General features: G+C 47.6%; 1 protein-coding gene across 1 annotated transcript; it reads right to left on the reverse strand.

Annotated features, from left to right (window-relative positions):
• Positions 1-206: 206 nt before the first annotated feature.
• On the reverse strand, positions 207-16,534 carry LOC104912897. Its single transcript, XM_019619620.2, has 6 exons — positions 16,465-16,534; positions 15,835-15,957; positions 9,052-9,231; positions 4,332-4,469; positions 3,807-3,920; positions 207-2,605 (listed from the first exon to the last, which is right to left on the reverse strand). Exons 4-6 carry the CDS (start codon positions 4,450-4,452, stop codon positions 1,917-1,919), a joined length of 924 nt encoding a protein of 307 aa, XP_019475165.1. The 5' UTR covers positions 4,453-4,469; positions 9,052-9,231; positions 15,835-15,957; positions 16,465-16,534; the 3' UTR covers positions 207-1,916.
• Positions 16,535-16,566: the final 32 nt, after the last annotated feature.

Below are 16,566 nucleotides of genomic sequence, written 5' to 3' on the forward strand. Positions count from 1 at the left end.
TGGGGCAGCAGACCTCAGAAGAGGCTGCAGTGGGAGGGGAATACACCACCATTTGTGCAGCATGACAGAGCTCAGGGCAGCTGGTGGCACCAGCTGGGCCCTCCGTGAGCCTCAGAGGAGGGCCACAGCAGGGCAGAACTGCAGGAGCAGTGCACAGGCATTGCCTGAGGGCCCTGAGAAGGATCTGGAGAGCTACTCCACCTCCAGCTTTCCCACAGCCAACTCTCGGGACCAGGCCACACCAAAGCCTAGCAACCTCAGCCCTGATAGGCACAGGCCAAGGAAGCTGCTCATCCAAACCTGAATACCATACTGCCAATAAAAGGCAGAGCTCTTCCATGAGCACACAGCAGGCCTTCTCCCAGATCCCAGCACAAAGCCCTGCAGAAAGAGCACGGGTTTCCTCCTGGTGCAGAGCTGCACTCAAAGCCACTAAGATCCACTACATTTCAAGTACAAATGGATATCACTGAAACACCCAAACTGAAAGGTCGACTTGTTGGGCACAAGGAAGCATTACACGGGATGTCCTTGGAACCAATGAGAAGGTTTGGACCAGGTGAGAGGAATCAAACACTACCCCAGAGTCTTCACTCTACAGCAAATCACTGTGCAAGCCAGGACCTCTTCCCCCATACAATCAGTTCCTCAAACAAGGAGAATGAAAAGAAGCATCTGGCTTTCCTCAAGCAAACTCCATGCATATGCACTCACTTCAGCAGTGACTTGTCTTGACCACAGTTTCTTCTTCCTCCAGAATGGCCGAGAACAAGCAAGGCTTGCTGCTCTGAGCATCAGCAAGGTCTGGCGCACACACACTGCTGCACAAGTCAACTAAGACAGACACAAGACCCACAGCAGAGATTTACTGTGAACACACATCACAACACAGCACAGAGATCTTTGGGCAGAGCTTCACAAAAACGTATATGGTAGCTACAGACAAACACACAGACTTGTCCATAAATACAGGAGGCGCAAGAGGCACAGCCCTGCCCTGCACTCAGGACATGGCAGGGACAGCTGTGTCAACGTTGCCTTCAGGCTTGTGCTCACAACTCGTTTACATAAATATGTATTAAATATTTCTCATTTTATATAGAATAAAGTTTTCTTCTTATTGGTTTCTAATAATCCTGATTTGCTCAAATAGCAGTTTCTCTTAATTTCTGTCACCAAGAGTTCAAAGCTTTACCTCACATGACCCTTGGGGACTAGAAAAACCCGTGTGTGTCCTCCCTGCACACCTCTCTCTGGCTGGATCCCTGGCTCCTGCCAGCCCAGCCCAGCAGGAAAACATTCAAGTCCACTCCAGAGAGAGGTTTTCTTGCAAGTAGCTGTCTTGAACCTGTTCTTCTCATTGCTCTCCTTCTCAAACTCACTCAGAACGCTTTCTTTCTCCTTTTCCTATTCTTCCCTCTACTGCCTCTCTGGATCAGTTTTTGGCAGCCAGTAGTGGTGATCAAGAGAAGGAAAGGAAGGAACAGAGAGGAGGCTGATGGTTGTGAAGAACCCGATTACTTTGAGCCCAGAATGCCTTCCCTAAAGGCTGTGGGCCTACTAATCTCCAGGGAGCATTTGTGTCCTCTGGACTCACCACTCCAAAAGCCTCAGCTCTACCAATCCACTGTCCCAGTGAGCGTACAGCCCTAGAGAGACGCTGAACCAACGCAGTGTCACATCCCTGCTCAATGGAGGTGCATTTGTGTTTGTTTAACATGGCAGATGAAGTATTGTCTCTTGCTGGATGGCAAAGAGCTGGCTTGTGTAGGAGCAGAGCAGACTCTTCCACGACCTGGAGTCCTATGGACTTGGGGCATGGCTTGTTCCGTGGACAACCATCTGCATGAAGTGCTGTGCAGGAAGTTGGCTGCCTCCAGGCTAGAAGCGCTCACAGTGTGCTGTCCAGTGAGCTGCTAGTTCTGCTGATCCTCCCGACATAGTGGCTGCAGCCCCTCCACACTTGCCTCAAGAGGAGGCGGCTCCTCCCAGCACAGCTGACCAGACAGAAGCTGGTCTGACAGAGCACTGCATCCCATAAATGGTTCCTCACCCACATGCTCTGGGTCCAACTCTTCTCCCAGAAGTTCCTCTTCACAGGGCACCAAGATGTTCTTGGCCAGCCCTGATTGATACAGGCCAGTCATTACTCCTAAATCTCCCTCAGCTGGCTTCACTCTCTCCCCAGCTGGCCTCATCTCAGACTCTGCACCACTCTTTGGTTTCCCTATGTTAATTGAATCTAGCATTTCCTCAGCTGAATCTTCTTCCACCTCCACCATACTTTTTTCCTCCAGGTTAGAGTTCTCCTTTCCCAGCTCCTTCTTGCACAGTTCTGGGAGCACACCTGGCTCTGGGTCCTTACTCCTGGTCTCAGAAGCATTGGGCTCCGTCACTGGCAACCCAGACATGCCCACCTCCCCACCAAGCCCTCCACTGTCAGGCTGCCTCTCTCCTTGTTCAGGGGACTGGCCACTCAGCTGCTCCTCATTTTTGGAGGGACTGATGGAAAGTTTCTCAGCGAAGTTGAAACGAGTGCAGCTGTCCAAAGAGGTTGGGGAGGATGGGCCTGCACTGGAGACAGTACTGGAAGGGCCACTGCTGTCTGCAAAGAGGAGGAAAAAAAAAAATCTTAAAACATTTAGCTGGTATTTCCTTAGCAAACCCAAGCTGTCACCATCCCACAGTTCTACAAGAGATGGGTGAGGGTCACCTACGTGTCATGCACCCTGGCAGGAGCTTGCAACTGCTATCAGGTGTGCTTCTGGCAGCAGTTCAGCTCATGAAATCACAAGCACAAAATCCACACTTACATCTTGTTATATAATGCTACACTGACTTTACAACACAAAACTTCATGTTGGATATTGAGTGGAAAAGCTTTCTTTCATTCCCTCTCTATTATGCAACACTCATCTTCAACATCACTACCCTTGGATCCTGACACACACAGTCCCTGAATGCTGAACTACAATTGCCTCTGGAAGAAGAAATATTTCTCCACCAGTGACAGTTCTTGCCTTATGCTGTACAGTGAGTGAAACCAGAGAATAGATTTAGATTATATCTAGTCCAGTAAAAGGGGGAGGATTAAACAATTGTTGTTGGCCAGATCAGTTCCTTGACCTCAGTGACAGCTGAGCAAATAGTACTTAAGGAGCAAACAGCCAGGAGAAGAGCAGATCTGCCCTTTCATTGGCAACACTGATTTGTGTTAAGGCATTTGCTGTTTAACTGTTTGATGGGTCTTTCTCATTCAAGATGCAGTCAGATCAGCAGAGGGGACAAACTATAGTCATCACTTCAGCAGAGACTGTGACAAGCAAGTGGTTACAGAAAAGTAACACAAGTTACAAGTTACTACACTCTTCCCACAAGTGAAGAGTTAAACGGAAGGCTATCCTATTTGGAGCTCCAAGTATGGCATGTATGTGGCTAGCAGGTAAGGAATGTGCTTTCACATGCTGACACTGGGTTGGCCACGTGTCATGGATAAGCACAGAACTTGAGATGAAAATGAAGTGCATTCAGGCACTCCATGTCCTATGGCACTCAGCAGAGGATGCCTGGAGAGACATTATCCATTTCCCTGTAATATACAGTACTATAAAGAGTCTCTTTTCCATCTGTCTCTGGGAGCTTTCTAACAGGGCATATGACTTAATTTCCTTTTACCTACTTCCCCATTCTGATACTGTTCCATTGATGGCAAAGCATAAAACCAATATTTGGCTTCTACCATTCCACGCTCTTCTCCCCTCCCTCTCCACCACATTCACCCCTGATCAAGAAGAGAGCACACTCACACCAAGGGGGCTTATCCGACCTCTGGCGCAGTGGCAATGAGGATGATGATAGAATTCGCTGAGACATAAAGGGGTCCCCTGCTATTTGGCTGCCAATCATTGAATCAAACAAAGCTTTAAGAAAAAAAAATACACAGGTCAATAACATTCAGGCAGAGAGAAAACAGAATGGCCACAATGAGTCTACATTCCCCAGCAACCACTAACAGGCACTCAGGAAAGAGTTTAAGAGTGCGCATACAGAGCTGTGTCTGGGAACCTGAGCCTCAAATTTCCCAAGCTGGAGTTTGTATCCACATCACTGTGCTGACCAGCAGCAGACAGACCCGGCCAACCACTCATCCCTCAGGTGTGTGGCCTAGGATGGCTCTGAGCTGGATCCCACTGTGAGGCTAGAACATCCTGGAACAGGCATCTGTGACTGTGCTTATTGCTCACTCTGTCCCCAGAACGTAAAAGACCAAAATTCCTTAACTGCTTGCTTTGGCTCTGCCCTACCCAGAGATGAGCCCACCTCATCAGTACCTGCAGTAGACTGAACATGTGATTCACTGCAACTCCTGCACACAGCCGTCAGGAACTCATTGACCTGCCGCAAAGAGAGGGAGTTGTGCAAGGTCTCCAGGGGATAAATGGTGGGAACCATGGAACAGCCTTCAAAACCTGGAAAGAAACCCAATCAGAAAATGAATAGAGTAAAGAGCAATCTAGGTCTCTGCAGGACCATTCATAGCTTAAGGAGCTAGGCAGTGTGGGAACCAAACGACAGCCACATTCAGGACTAAGGTCACCTTTTCTAGGCCAAGAAAATCACCAAATCACCATTAGGCAATCACATGCAGTTACAGACCTGAAAGCAAGCATCCAGGCATACGCAAAAAAAGGAGGAGGAAACATCTAGCAGCAGCAAGATTTGCTGCAATGCCTGTGTCTCTTTTGCTAAAATACCTGGTTCTGAGGGAAAACATGGTGTAGTTCTGCAGTTTACAGAAGCTAAGCAAAACTTGAGTGAAGTCAGCAGAATTTCCCAGGACTCCCACCATCAATAACACTCCAACCTGAGACACAGACCACCCCCAACTCATCGGTCAGTTATGGTGCACTGCTGCCTTTGCAAAGAGTGGGAAAAGAACCTCCCGGCACACCCTGCAGGGAACACCTGGTACACCCCTCCCCAAGCAGATGTTTGAATCGTGTCCCCAAAGACGACCTCGTTGTCTGCAAACTCTGAATTAGTGGAAGTCATATCAACATCTAACAGACTCTTGCTCAGAGCTAAGCTGAATCACAACCACTCACAATAAATTCTTTGCTATTGAGTCAGCAGAGATTACAGCAAAGCATTTTCTCTTCATCCAAACTTCCCGATAGCACTCTGTGGCACTAAGCCAGCCTGAAACCATCAGAGGACAAGAAAGAAACAAAAGTGTCTCTGGGCATATGGAAGTAAGACTCTTTCTGCTCTGTTCTCATATTTAAAAATCTCTGAACTCCTTAAGTCCGTGCTTCCTATTCTGTGTGCCCTAAGCTCCCTCAGAGTTCAGAAGAAAAAAATAAAAGGAAAGGAATTGGTTCTGTTCCTACAGGTAAGAAACATTACTTTGAAATGCAATAAAGTGTATGGCTCTTGATGCACACAAGACTGCTGCTCAGCACACTGACAGGCTAAAATTGGTCCCTGCGCCTATGAAGGAGAGAACCTGGAGCACCCAGATTGTTTGCTATAAATGACACTTTTTCCAGTCCTTCAGTCACCCCCAGGTTTCATCAATCTCTGCCCCGATGCACTCATCTAACCCAGGTCTGCAAGAGGCAAGGAACCTGAACCAGCAGATGGTTTTAGAGTGATTACATGCCATGCAAGGAGGCTACAGGTCAGAACACGACCAGTTTGCAGTGCTGCATGCATCCACTACCATAAGAGCTACTAGAGGTGAAGAACCCTCTGGCCACCGAGGGGGGTTACCTGTGCCACAGAGTGCCTACGAACATTAATTCGAGACATGAAGGATAACAAATCTTTGGCTAGGACAAAGGAATGTGAGACAAAAAAAAAAAATCACCATGTTGTTCTTTCTCTTGCTGAAAAGTCCTTCCTGAATAAGGAAGAGTGCTTATTCATTATTTTCTCACAGGCACCCTGAGAGACAAAGCTAAAGGAAAGCAGTGAGGTAAAGACTTTAAAGACCAGCAGACTGGAGATGGCGTTGGAGAAGCACAGAGGGAGACTCATGTCAGCTCACAACAGAACCTGTCTTCAAAGAGACCAAAGTTGACTCAGCTATCCAGTTATCCAAAGAAAATGGAAAGTAGTTTAAATACAACATAGGGCAAGGCAATGTTGTTACAAGATACACTGGAGGCACTGACAGGGATGGGAGTGTATGTGCAAACCTCTAATAAAGAGAAGAAATCAAAGATCCAATGTCAAAGGAAGGTGTGACACCAACAACGCTACCAATAGACAGAGGCCAAGGAAGGCTCAGGTGAGAACTCTTTTGGCCCAAATCAATTGTTTTTGTGCATTACATTTTTACCTCAGAATTCTGAACATCAGCATACGTGTTTTCATTGGCAGCAATTACCAAGTTACTACACAGCTGTCTGGTTGTGAGCTCTGTGTTGGCATGGAGAGGTTGCTTGTTCCTGCATAGTGGAAATCCTGAAAGCAAGAGGCAGAGCAATGGCACTGATACATCCCCAAAGTTCTATGTGCCAAAGCTCTGTACGTCAGCTCCCCATCCCAGTCTCAGCACAGATCCTTAAGGGTATGGAGAAAGCACACTCAGCAAGTTTCCCTCCAACACTCTTGGTCAGTTGAGCTGTATTTTGCTGGCAGAGCTCCAACACGCCCCGTGTATACCCCTAAGTGCTTATACGCAGGTACACAGTATGCACATGAATTAGGACTTCTTGCTAGCAAGCCCTTCTAAATTTAAGTCCACACAGTCAGCCTGAAGGTCTGTTCTGGTCAGCTGCTCCCTGCCCACAGTGCCAGAAGCGTACATCCATGATGGGCTACAAGACCAGACAGCACATGGTGACCCCTTCGCCAGGCCTGCAGTGACCTTACAGCTCAGAGCCGTTCTGAACACAATGCAGCTTTTTCATGACATTCTCCAGTCTCCACTTAAGTTCAGTTGCACTTTTAACACCCCCATGTAGAGTTATGAGGAGTTTCACTCTGTTTCTGGTATTTTTTCAATTCATTCCTATTTTATGCTGCCTTCTATTTGGTCTATTAGAAACATCCCAGTTCTTGTGCTGAAGCAGAGGCCAAACTGCAGATCCCCACCGCTCCCCTCCAGGCCACTCATACCACCACCAAAGCCACCCTTCCCAGACTGCAGATGTCTCCCTTTTCCCAGTGGTGATGGTCAGCTCTACGTGACATTGGGGTGGTTTCTTTATGTTACCCAACATGGATTTGCACTGAACGTCACCTGCTGTTTTACTGCCCAGTCGCTCACTACCCCATGCTCCTGTTTCCTCACAGCTGACCCTTGCAGTTATTATCCCTGCTATTCACTACCAACATGAACTCACTTCACACCCTTTCTTTCCTAAACTAGACGAACACAGATTCCCAGAATGATCACTTCAAGGCTTAACTACTGACTCTTCCAGATATGGATGACAAGCACATACTTTTATCTCCTTGCTTCTATCTTTTGCTTCTTTTCTTTGATTAGGTAGAAGTCTACCTGAGAGCCAAGAAAGAGAGGAGAGAAGGGGAGTACATAGTTTTACACAATAAATTTGGACTTTCAGCTACAAAGGCAGGAGAAATTTCTCTAAGAACATCAGCAGGGGTTCCAAAGACACTAATTAACTGTGGTCCGAATGGCAGTCAAGCTGAGGGGAAAAAAAAAAAAAAAAGAGAACTTACTGAGTGCAGACATCTGATTTCCACATAGGAAACCTACTACATTGATGCACAGAGCTCATCAGCCCGGCTGCATTAGAATAGGTGGCACAACCCAGCATCACGCTGCAATCTTTGGAGTTTATTTGCCCAAAGTGCTGAACTCATTTCCTCTCTCTGCTGGAGCTCACGTGGGAAGGTTGAGATCTACAGTAGAGGAAGCTCAGCTTTAGCTTTGGAGCGGTCTGCTTTGTTCCAGTATCTCATCCCTTGAAGCAGTTTTGATCCTCTTTAGAATTTGTTGCTAGGAGACCAAGGATTGTCCTAATTATAGACAGAAAGCAACTGCCATCTCCAAGCTGCCTACTCAGTAGGAAGGGCTGTATCAAGAATAAACAGGCTGAATATATTAAAAAAAAATCTCTTTTCTAGGCTTTGAAAACGTTTGATCCTGTTGCATCAGTGCCCGAAAAGCTGTGCTGTGTCTGCCTCTGCCACATATGGGTCTGAATGAAAAAAGAACTCCATGCATCACACCACACATTCAGCAAGCCACATGCACCGAGCAGGTTTTATGGTGCAGCTCTAGCCAGAGACCCCTCTCAGAGAGAAATCTCCTGCTTGTCTTAGGAGCACTGCGACCTCAATGCATCAGATTTCCCACCTGTGCCAGAGGCTGACAAATAGCCAAGAAGCACTGATTTGTAACATCTAGATTTAGTACTGGAATCACCTGCCTCCCCCCATGTGACACACTGCAAACTTCCTAACAGGTGAAACAGATGCCATGCAATGCAGACGCACAGAAGCTCAGTGTCTACCCTAGCTTAACTTGGTCTCTCTAAACAATACAACCCCATAAGCACTCATTTCCCCTAAATAAATTTCCACTGCATGTTCATTCACTCTGCCCATGATCAGCTGCAGTGCCTCCTTAATCTCCTTTCCTTCCACACTCTCAACCCTTTGGTTCTTCCATCAGTAAGGGAACACTGAGCAGCACACTACTGAGACCTGGACAGGTGCATCACATCAGCAGGACACCACGCTGGCAGGAAAACAGCATTTGCAGAAAGCTTACTGGCTTACCCTGGATAAAGGAAGAAGGCAATGAACAATTGCCCAGGATGGAAAGAGCAGAGTTAGAGCTACACAAAGAGCACTGGCTCCACGTGGAAAGGCTGCTTCTAAGGCTACAAAACTGCTGGTACAACAGCCCACACGCCTTGCTGCAGCAGCAATCCAGAGATGTAAGGGATGCAGTGAGGGGAAAGGCTTTCCTTTTTTTAGAAGTCAAAGCATACTTTGCATTCTCAAGCAGACAGTGGTCCCTGCTCAGCTCTAAGAGCACGGGACTAAGGCAGCTGCAGCGTGCAGTACCGTAAAGACACTCCAAGTCATCCTGCCCTGAGATCAGCCAGCTCCTGAAGAGGCGCAGGTGGTAGGAGCACTGCTGGAGGTGATGGGCTAGAGTGGCATCCAGGGAGATGTTCCGGCTCGTGGCATAGTCAGAGGAAAAACGGCGCAGCAACTGGGCAACGTGGTGGTGCTCAAACGCATCTGGAGGAAAGGGGCCACAAAGAGTGAGAGGAGCAGGGAGGTGCAGCTGGGAAACAAAAAATGTAGAGATGTAGGAAAGGAGCTGCCAGCAACGGGGCTGCTGCACAGGAGGCGACCCACATCACGCACTACAGCCCAGTCCCTCCCGCACTAAGAATAGGAATACCCTGAGTTCCACAAACCCCAGATCGGAAGGCAGCAGGGCAGGCTCCCGCCTGACCCAGCTTCTGCCAAACACAGCGCGTGTGGGCAGTGCCACCACCGGCTGAATGGCGAGGTTTCATCTTTATAAGTGAAGTCGGACAACTGAGAAAATTCCAGGACACGTTCTAAGTCCTGCACGCTTCAGGTTCAGCAATATAAGAACATCATCCCAGACTCACCCTCCCAGCTGAGACAAGAAATCCAAACTGCCAACAAAGCACAGAGTCCTGCATCCACATGCAGCCGCTCACTTCACCAGATGTAGGAGAACAAGTGACCTGACACCGAACGTCTGGAGGCGGCGCGAGGTACGCTGGGGGACAGCATGGCTCGACTGAGAACATCTTGTTAGCGAGTGTGGAAAAAAGGGAGTGCGGACGTGCCTTCTTGAGACTCTCAAGAGAGCCCTGTGCAATCTTCTGTGATGCTCTTGCTATCACACGGCAGACAAGATCCTGAACTACAGGCCTGTCTTCTCCCCTATCCGTGCAGCCTCAAGACTCATGAGACCAGGCGATAAACCATCTGGCCTGATCCTGTGCTTGGCCACTGCTCTCTTTCACTCATCCCACCTAATCAAGTAGAGGCAGCTCTTTAGAATAAAAATATCCAGATTCAGAGCTGTGAATAACTTTTGCATTCTCAGGCAAGTGGTTCATGCAGCTAAACCCCTTTCCCATTAAAACCAGTGCTATATCTATGCCAAACTTTATGCTCACACCTGCTGGACACCTGCTTTCTTGATTAAGAAGCACTCTGCCATTAGAAATATTCACTGGGTCCTTGGGAAAAACCTGATGCTCAGTTTCACTTCATGATACTTCTATGGGGGGCAGCTGCTTTATGGTATGGTTTAGGACAGGCTGGAGCTTGGTACCAGTTCTGTTGACAAGATAGAACAACATCCTGCTAACACACACGTTTCCTCAGATGGCACCCAGACATACAAGCAGACTGAGCAGCTGATCCCTCTGGGAAAAACAAAACCAAACTGAAAGTAGACTCTCTTTGAATAGCTGAAGCAATAACGCCATATTTAGCTGCCCCTTCCTCCTTCATCTTCCCTGAACTTTGGTCTTTGTAACAGTCTTCTGGACATCTTTCACCTTACAGGTCACACAGAGCAGAAGTTCTCTGGTTCTCTGTATTTATTGAGAACAAGATTTCAGAAGCAGCCCTGATCACATAGCCGTGATCAAATGCTTAACCTGGTATCTTTCCGTGATCTGCTTTGGTTCTAAATTGTCTCATGAGTTATGGGTAGGAGCAATGCTATGAAACGTTTTCAAAAGCTTCTATGACTTGGATAATAAATAGTAGCTCAAGGAATCTTCTACAGCAGAGCTAAGGGTCTTTAGCCTCAAGAGACCCACAGTTCCAATGATGGGTTACTAGTGAATAAACATAGGCACTGTCAGACATCCTTCCTTACCAGCCTTGTCATAGCTACCAGCATTACAGGAGTGAGGATGGTTGAAGATGCACTGTGTGGCAAGCTGCTGATCTCTTAGCTCGGGAAAGTGGTGGGGCCAAGGCAGCACTGCACATCAGCAGCAGATGGAAATTCTGGAAAGTGTCTGCAGGAAAGGTGAGACCACTCCACCAACACTACCATACCTGGAGTAACCAAGGGCCCAACCTAACAAACCAGTTTGCAAATAGGAGCACTGGTAGCTTCACAGCCTCCTAAGACCACTGTGCTAAGGAATGCTGCTAGCACCTCCCACCCTCCCATCACAGACCGCACTTTTCCAGGATCTCTTCTTGTTTCAGACCTGAAGATGCGCAGTGTAGAAGCTGAGGACCAAAGTTGCTGGTGCCCTTGGGATATAAAGTAGACATTCCCCCACACACCTCAGGTCCAACGCCATTCTTCCCACAGCCTCCACCCCCTGCAAGGCAGCACTACAGAAGGCCTTACATCAGCAGTGGATTTAAAGGCTGCTTTAGGAATTCCATTTACAGTCACTGCTCTTGGTTATTCACCTGGGACACAAATGCAGTCGGACGGACCTCCCACAAACAGTACAGGAACCACTGAGCAGTAACAGCAGATGAATGGTCAGTTACAAGGAGACAATGGGGGAAGGTGAAGCATGGACACCAGGTACACAGACACGCAAGAAACCACAAGAAGGCTGAGAGTATGTGCAGAGAGGAGAACCAAATGTGAGCATGGGGTTAGAAGTGTGAGGGAACGTCAAATCAAGGAAGCAAACGTACCATTAGTCGGATGCTTTGCAAACGACACAGAAAATCGTTTTACGGCTGGCATAGACAAGAGCTCTGAGGAAATAAAAACAGATCATCTCAGTTAACAGCCTGCCTCTAGGGAACCCCCGATTCACGTGCTTGCCTCTGCCCTTTCATGTGCACCTCCTGCCGGACCCCCCAACACACCTCCATTGGCTCTGCTGCCGTACCCCAGGCACGTTCTGCCTGCAGGTTTGAGGGAAGCTCTTGGGTTCCTCACACACTATCAGCTGCCTGCTTCCCTTGCACTGTCCTGTCAGTGTCTCCCCTGGCTCTTCAAGGACACCAGTGGCACTCCCTCCATCACAGACAGCAGCACGTATCTTCTCACCACACTTCCAGCCATCTTGATAGCAACCAGGCACAGTTCAGTGAGAGATGCAACAAGGCCACACTCACAGCCACAAAGCTGTCCCAAGCAATCAGCAGCACCACCACATACCCTGAAACCCTGGAGCTATAGTCCTCAGGACTCACCACTGCCCAAAGAAAAGACTATTCTGCAGAACTGAACAGCCTTGGCACTGCTAAATGGAGCTCAAAACATCCTCTAAATGCAAGCTAAGCAGAGCCATTTATGAATCTGAAAGTTAAATCAATGAAGTAATTAGGGAACAAATAGAAGATCCATGAAGACGTATCTCTGCAGTTTTGCTGCTCAAAGCACATCAGTAGAGGAGGTTTGGGGATACACCTGTCAGACTGGTCCTCAGGCTTCTCCTGGCTGTGAATCAGACCAGACCAAATTCGCACAGAAATCACACATCAGAAGTCAGTGCAAGGATGGGCTCTACGTATCTGCTGATGGGGCACAAATGGATGAGTTTGTGAGTTGGTCTCTATATGCTCAAAAAAAAAACAAAAACAAAAACAAGAAAACCACACACTTCAGTTTATTCCCACTCCGGGAACTCCTCAGTTACTATGGAAAGAATGGTCTGCATAGATCACCTGTATGCAGTCGTACCTTTTGCTGCTACTCAGGACCTAAGGATATAATTTCTATTCAATGCATTAGTTCTACCTGGTCAGCGTGGTCTTTATACATGCCTGTCACTGTATATTGAGGTTAGGAGATTCACTTACCAATTATGCTTCCACACCCTACACTGTGCTTCTCTATTTACACCCACTGACTTGCCCACATAATATACTTAAATCAGCTCTCAAATTGCTTCAATTTTCCTTTCAGCATAAACACCACATTTTAAGGCTGTTTTTTTTTTTTCCTCTTTTTAAACTACAGTCAGATGGCAAAGCTCTTTACACATGTGCTCTGAGAACTGTGCGAGCCCTGGTGCTGCGGTCACACAGATGGTAGCCACCATCAGCCAACTCAGATCTCCTTTTTGCATTTACAAGAGCATCAGTTTAGATGGTGCTGCAACATAGGCTACTGGATCCCTGGATTCAGAGCTGAACTTCAAAGCATCACCAGAGGACCTTCCTTCAACCTGAGCTTGGGACACAACCCTCCACTGAAGCATTCCTTAGCCCTCTTCCATTGCCAAGCAAAGAGACTGAAGAAATTAGGGCCACTTTAATTTCACTTGAGCAAGTCTCAGATGAAGTGCCACAAGCCATGCGCCATAAGTTAAAGCACCACAGCCATGAAAAATGCCAGCAAACGCGTGCTCCAAAGCCTGGAGACTTTTTAAAGATTATTTGCCTGATGACTGAGAAAAAGGCCCCGATACAAACATACTCCAAATGTCTGCTGTAGCCATGTCACTTACTGCACTCAGCTCTGGTGGTGTTCAGCTTCAGTGCCAATGTTCAGCATTTCATTGGTGCTCATTTAAAAGGAAGGGCCCAGAACAAGGGCTGACCTCACACTCCACACTACCTTCCTCAGGAGATAAATGCCCTTCTGCCTCCTCTTGTTTTTCCCAATTCCTCACTGTATCACTATAATGCGATGGAAAGTAGAGCAATAATAGCAGGGTGGCAAAATCTTTGGCAGCAGCAAATGGCTACATGCAGCAGCCATGGATGCAGAAATAAAAGAAAGAAGCTGCTTACCTTCAGAAGGCCTCAGGAAGGCAGGGATCTCCAGAGAGATACCCCCACCTCCACTGCCAACCCTCAGATGGGGCTGGAAGGGGTGGATCCTGGCTCCAGCCCTTCCTGTCACTCAGGGGCATTGCACACACCTGAGCTCCCCTGGGCTGGCCCTGCCTTCCACCAGCTGCTCCATCACTGCTGCAGGCTGAGACTCAGCATTTCTGCTACACTCATAGTTACACAGAGTGCTGACACACTGAGAAATATGAAAAATGAAATGTAACATCTAGATGAATAATTCTGGGCCGTTAGTCATATGTTAGTTAAGTAAGTCTGACTTGTAAGTACTTGAGTGCACAGCTGCATCTCAGAACACAGAATTTAGGCTAACACAGCAGGAACGTGCCCTGGACCACGACTGCAAGGAGCCAATTGCAGGCTCTTAAGTACACAGCTAACAGAGAAAGGCAGCATTGCACAGGGAACGGTGGGACTGGACAAAATCTGCCCTGGTACCAGCTGGGTACAGAACAAGCAGTCTTTGACAGTTTTCCTTGAGAATTAGTAATTGCCTTTGGACCTATGGTGTTTGCTTAGAGTGGGAGAAAAATCAGTCAGTGTCCTAGCTGGCCTTTTCAGTATTTCTTCTGGTATTCATATCCCTACCCTGTGCCAAACACCACGAGCTTCTATTCCGGGACCCACGGTCAGCCAGCACTTGCTGCCTTGAGCAGATCTGGCTTGTGCAGCAGGCCTTGACAAATCCTTCCAATTCACCCTCCTTCTCTATCAGCCTGATGTGTGTTAAGAAGCTCCCTGAAGAGGTGAAAAGCAATGCAGTTTTCTCTTACACTGAAAAGCAGCACAGAAAGCCATGTACATCACAGCCTCTGTACAACAGTATTCACAGGGTTCCAACAGATCTCAGAATGGGTAACGTTTTCCACCCTGATATGTTAAGCCTGCATCCTTTTTATGGATGTTGTGGGGGTCCCATCCCTGGAAAAGTTTAAGGCCAGACTGGATGGGCCTTTGGGCAACACGATCTAGTGGGAGGTGTCCCTGCCCACGGCAGGGGGGTTGCAAATGATGGTCTTTAAGGGCCCTTCTAACCCAAGTCATTCTGTGATTCTACAACTTTGTATAGCTAAGGATGTGGTTGGCTTTCTGGGGTGGAAGTGCACGTCACAGACAAGTATTCAATTTTTAGTCCATCAATATCCTTAAGTCCTTCTCTGCAGGGCTGTTCTCAATCAATTCATCACCCAATCTACTCTAATCGATACTTGACAGAGTCTTACTGGGATCATAATGAACACTTTCACTTGTGCGTAACATCCCTACAAATCCTCTAGAATACCTCAGTCTTCTCCTGCGCTCCAGATTCCTTGAAAGTAGCAACAGCATTTCTGCTTCTCAGTGCATAATTCACTTATACCATCTGGAGAAAAATCCTCAGCTGGCAACATCCCTTCATCCCTGCACACCAAGCAACGGTTGCATTGATGATCCAAATATGTCCTACCAGACTGCCCTGCTGACCTGTACAGCAGTTTCTACAGACCACTCACAATAGCTCCAAGTCCTTCCACAGGCACTTATAGCAGACATATCACACCTATTACACTGCCTTCTGACAGCTATCTCAGATTCTTCTGCATGCCCCGCACACAGCTAGAGACTTCAGTACTCAACTTGTTTCCCTCAACACATCACATTGCCTCATCTTCTGTAGACTGAGGATTAATGTCACTATTCAGCCTTGGTTTAGCATCCGTGAGGTCAACGAGGTAAGCAAGATGATTTTACACGTACCAGGACAGACCTATCTCATATCTAGACCAATAATCCTTCCTCACACCAGCAAGCAGTATTAAAATGCCAGAGAAAACTCAGCCACCAGCACTGCTATACACCAACATTACCATACATCAACATACAGCTCCTCACACAGTGCCAGCTCCTGCCTTGTCCTAGCAGGGATCACGACCTCTTGGGATATGACAGAATGCATTACTGTAGATGAGGTGAAAATACACATCTGACTGCATCACTCTTCTTAGCGGTCTAAGTCTCTGCTTTAGTAGCTCCCTGAGACACCAAAGGCCACAGATTAACCTGCTGCACAGAGAACACACATACCGTCTTTGTATGTCAGGCTGCTGGCAAACTTTTTGCCATGGCTGCGTGCGTAGTCCTGAAGGTTGGGGGCACTGGAGGAGCCTCCCAGCACAGTGGTGCTAAACAGCCCGGTGCACTGTGACCCTGGAAAGGCATGGAAGGTGTTAGTATGACATCTCCACACCATGCAACTACAGAAAAGCAGTGTTAGTTGAAGAACGAGGAATAAACTGCCCGCTTTAGAAGCGATCCCAGGAAACACATGATGCTGGCGAAGAATGGTGAGGCAGTATTCCCCATTCTGAATTCAGCAGTGCCAAACGCATAGCAGGTAGCCAAATATTCAGCTCCAGGAAAGTTTCCAACTCCTTCCAGTGGTTTATTTCCCTCTGGCTCTTCCAATCTAATCTAGGAAAAACATCCTGACACCAGTCAGCAAAACCAAGTGCTCCTGTCAGAAAAGCCAGGGTACAGATCACTGATGCTCATTTCACACAACGCCTGCTCTCCTGTTGTGCAGTTAATGAATATACTGATGTTATGGTATAGTAGCGTACAATTAACAAATATACAGATGGTAAGGTATAACAGGGAGCTTGGCTATGGTGCTATCACACCAAGGCAGGAAACAGAAATGACAGATACACTCACCCGTAACCTGGGCTCGCGTGGGAAACTCTGGTGGAGCGGATCTCCAGAGAGCTCCTTCCCCACTGGCAGTCAGCTCTTAAATGGCTCTAGGAGAGGTGCAGC

The sequence above is a fragment of the Meleagris gallopavo genome, chromosome 12, assembly GCF_000146605.3.
Source record: "Meleagris gallopavo isolate NT-WF06-2002-E0010 breed Aviagen turkey brand Nicholas breeding stock chromosome 12, Turkey_5.1, whole genome shotgun sequence".
In the NCBI taxonomy this organism is placed as follows: domain Eukaryota; kingdom Metazoa; phylum Chordata; class Aves; order Galliformes; family Phasianidae; genus Meleagris; species Meleagris gallopavo.

Coding starts and splice junctions, on each gene's coding strand:
- LOC104912897 (XM_019619620.2), bottom strand. CDS start 4,452: ATGGTTCCCACCATTTATCCCCTGGAGACCTTGCACAACTCCCTCTCT. Junction 3,921..4,331: donor ACATGTTCAGTCTACTGCAG/GTACTGATGAGG, acceptor TTTTTCTTAAAG/CTTTGTTTGATTCAATGATT. Junction 2,606..3,806: donor GTCGGATAAGCCCCCTTGGT/GTGAGTGTGCTC, acceptor TCCTCTTTGCAG/ACAGCAGTGGCCCTTCCAGT.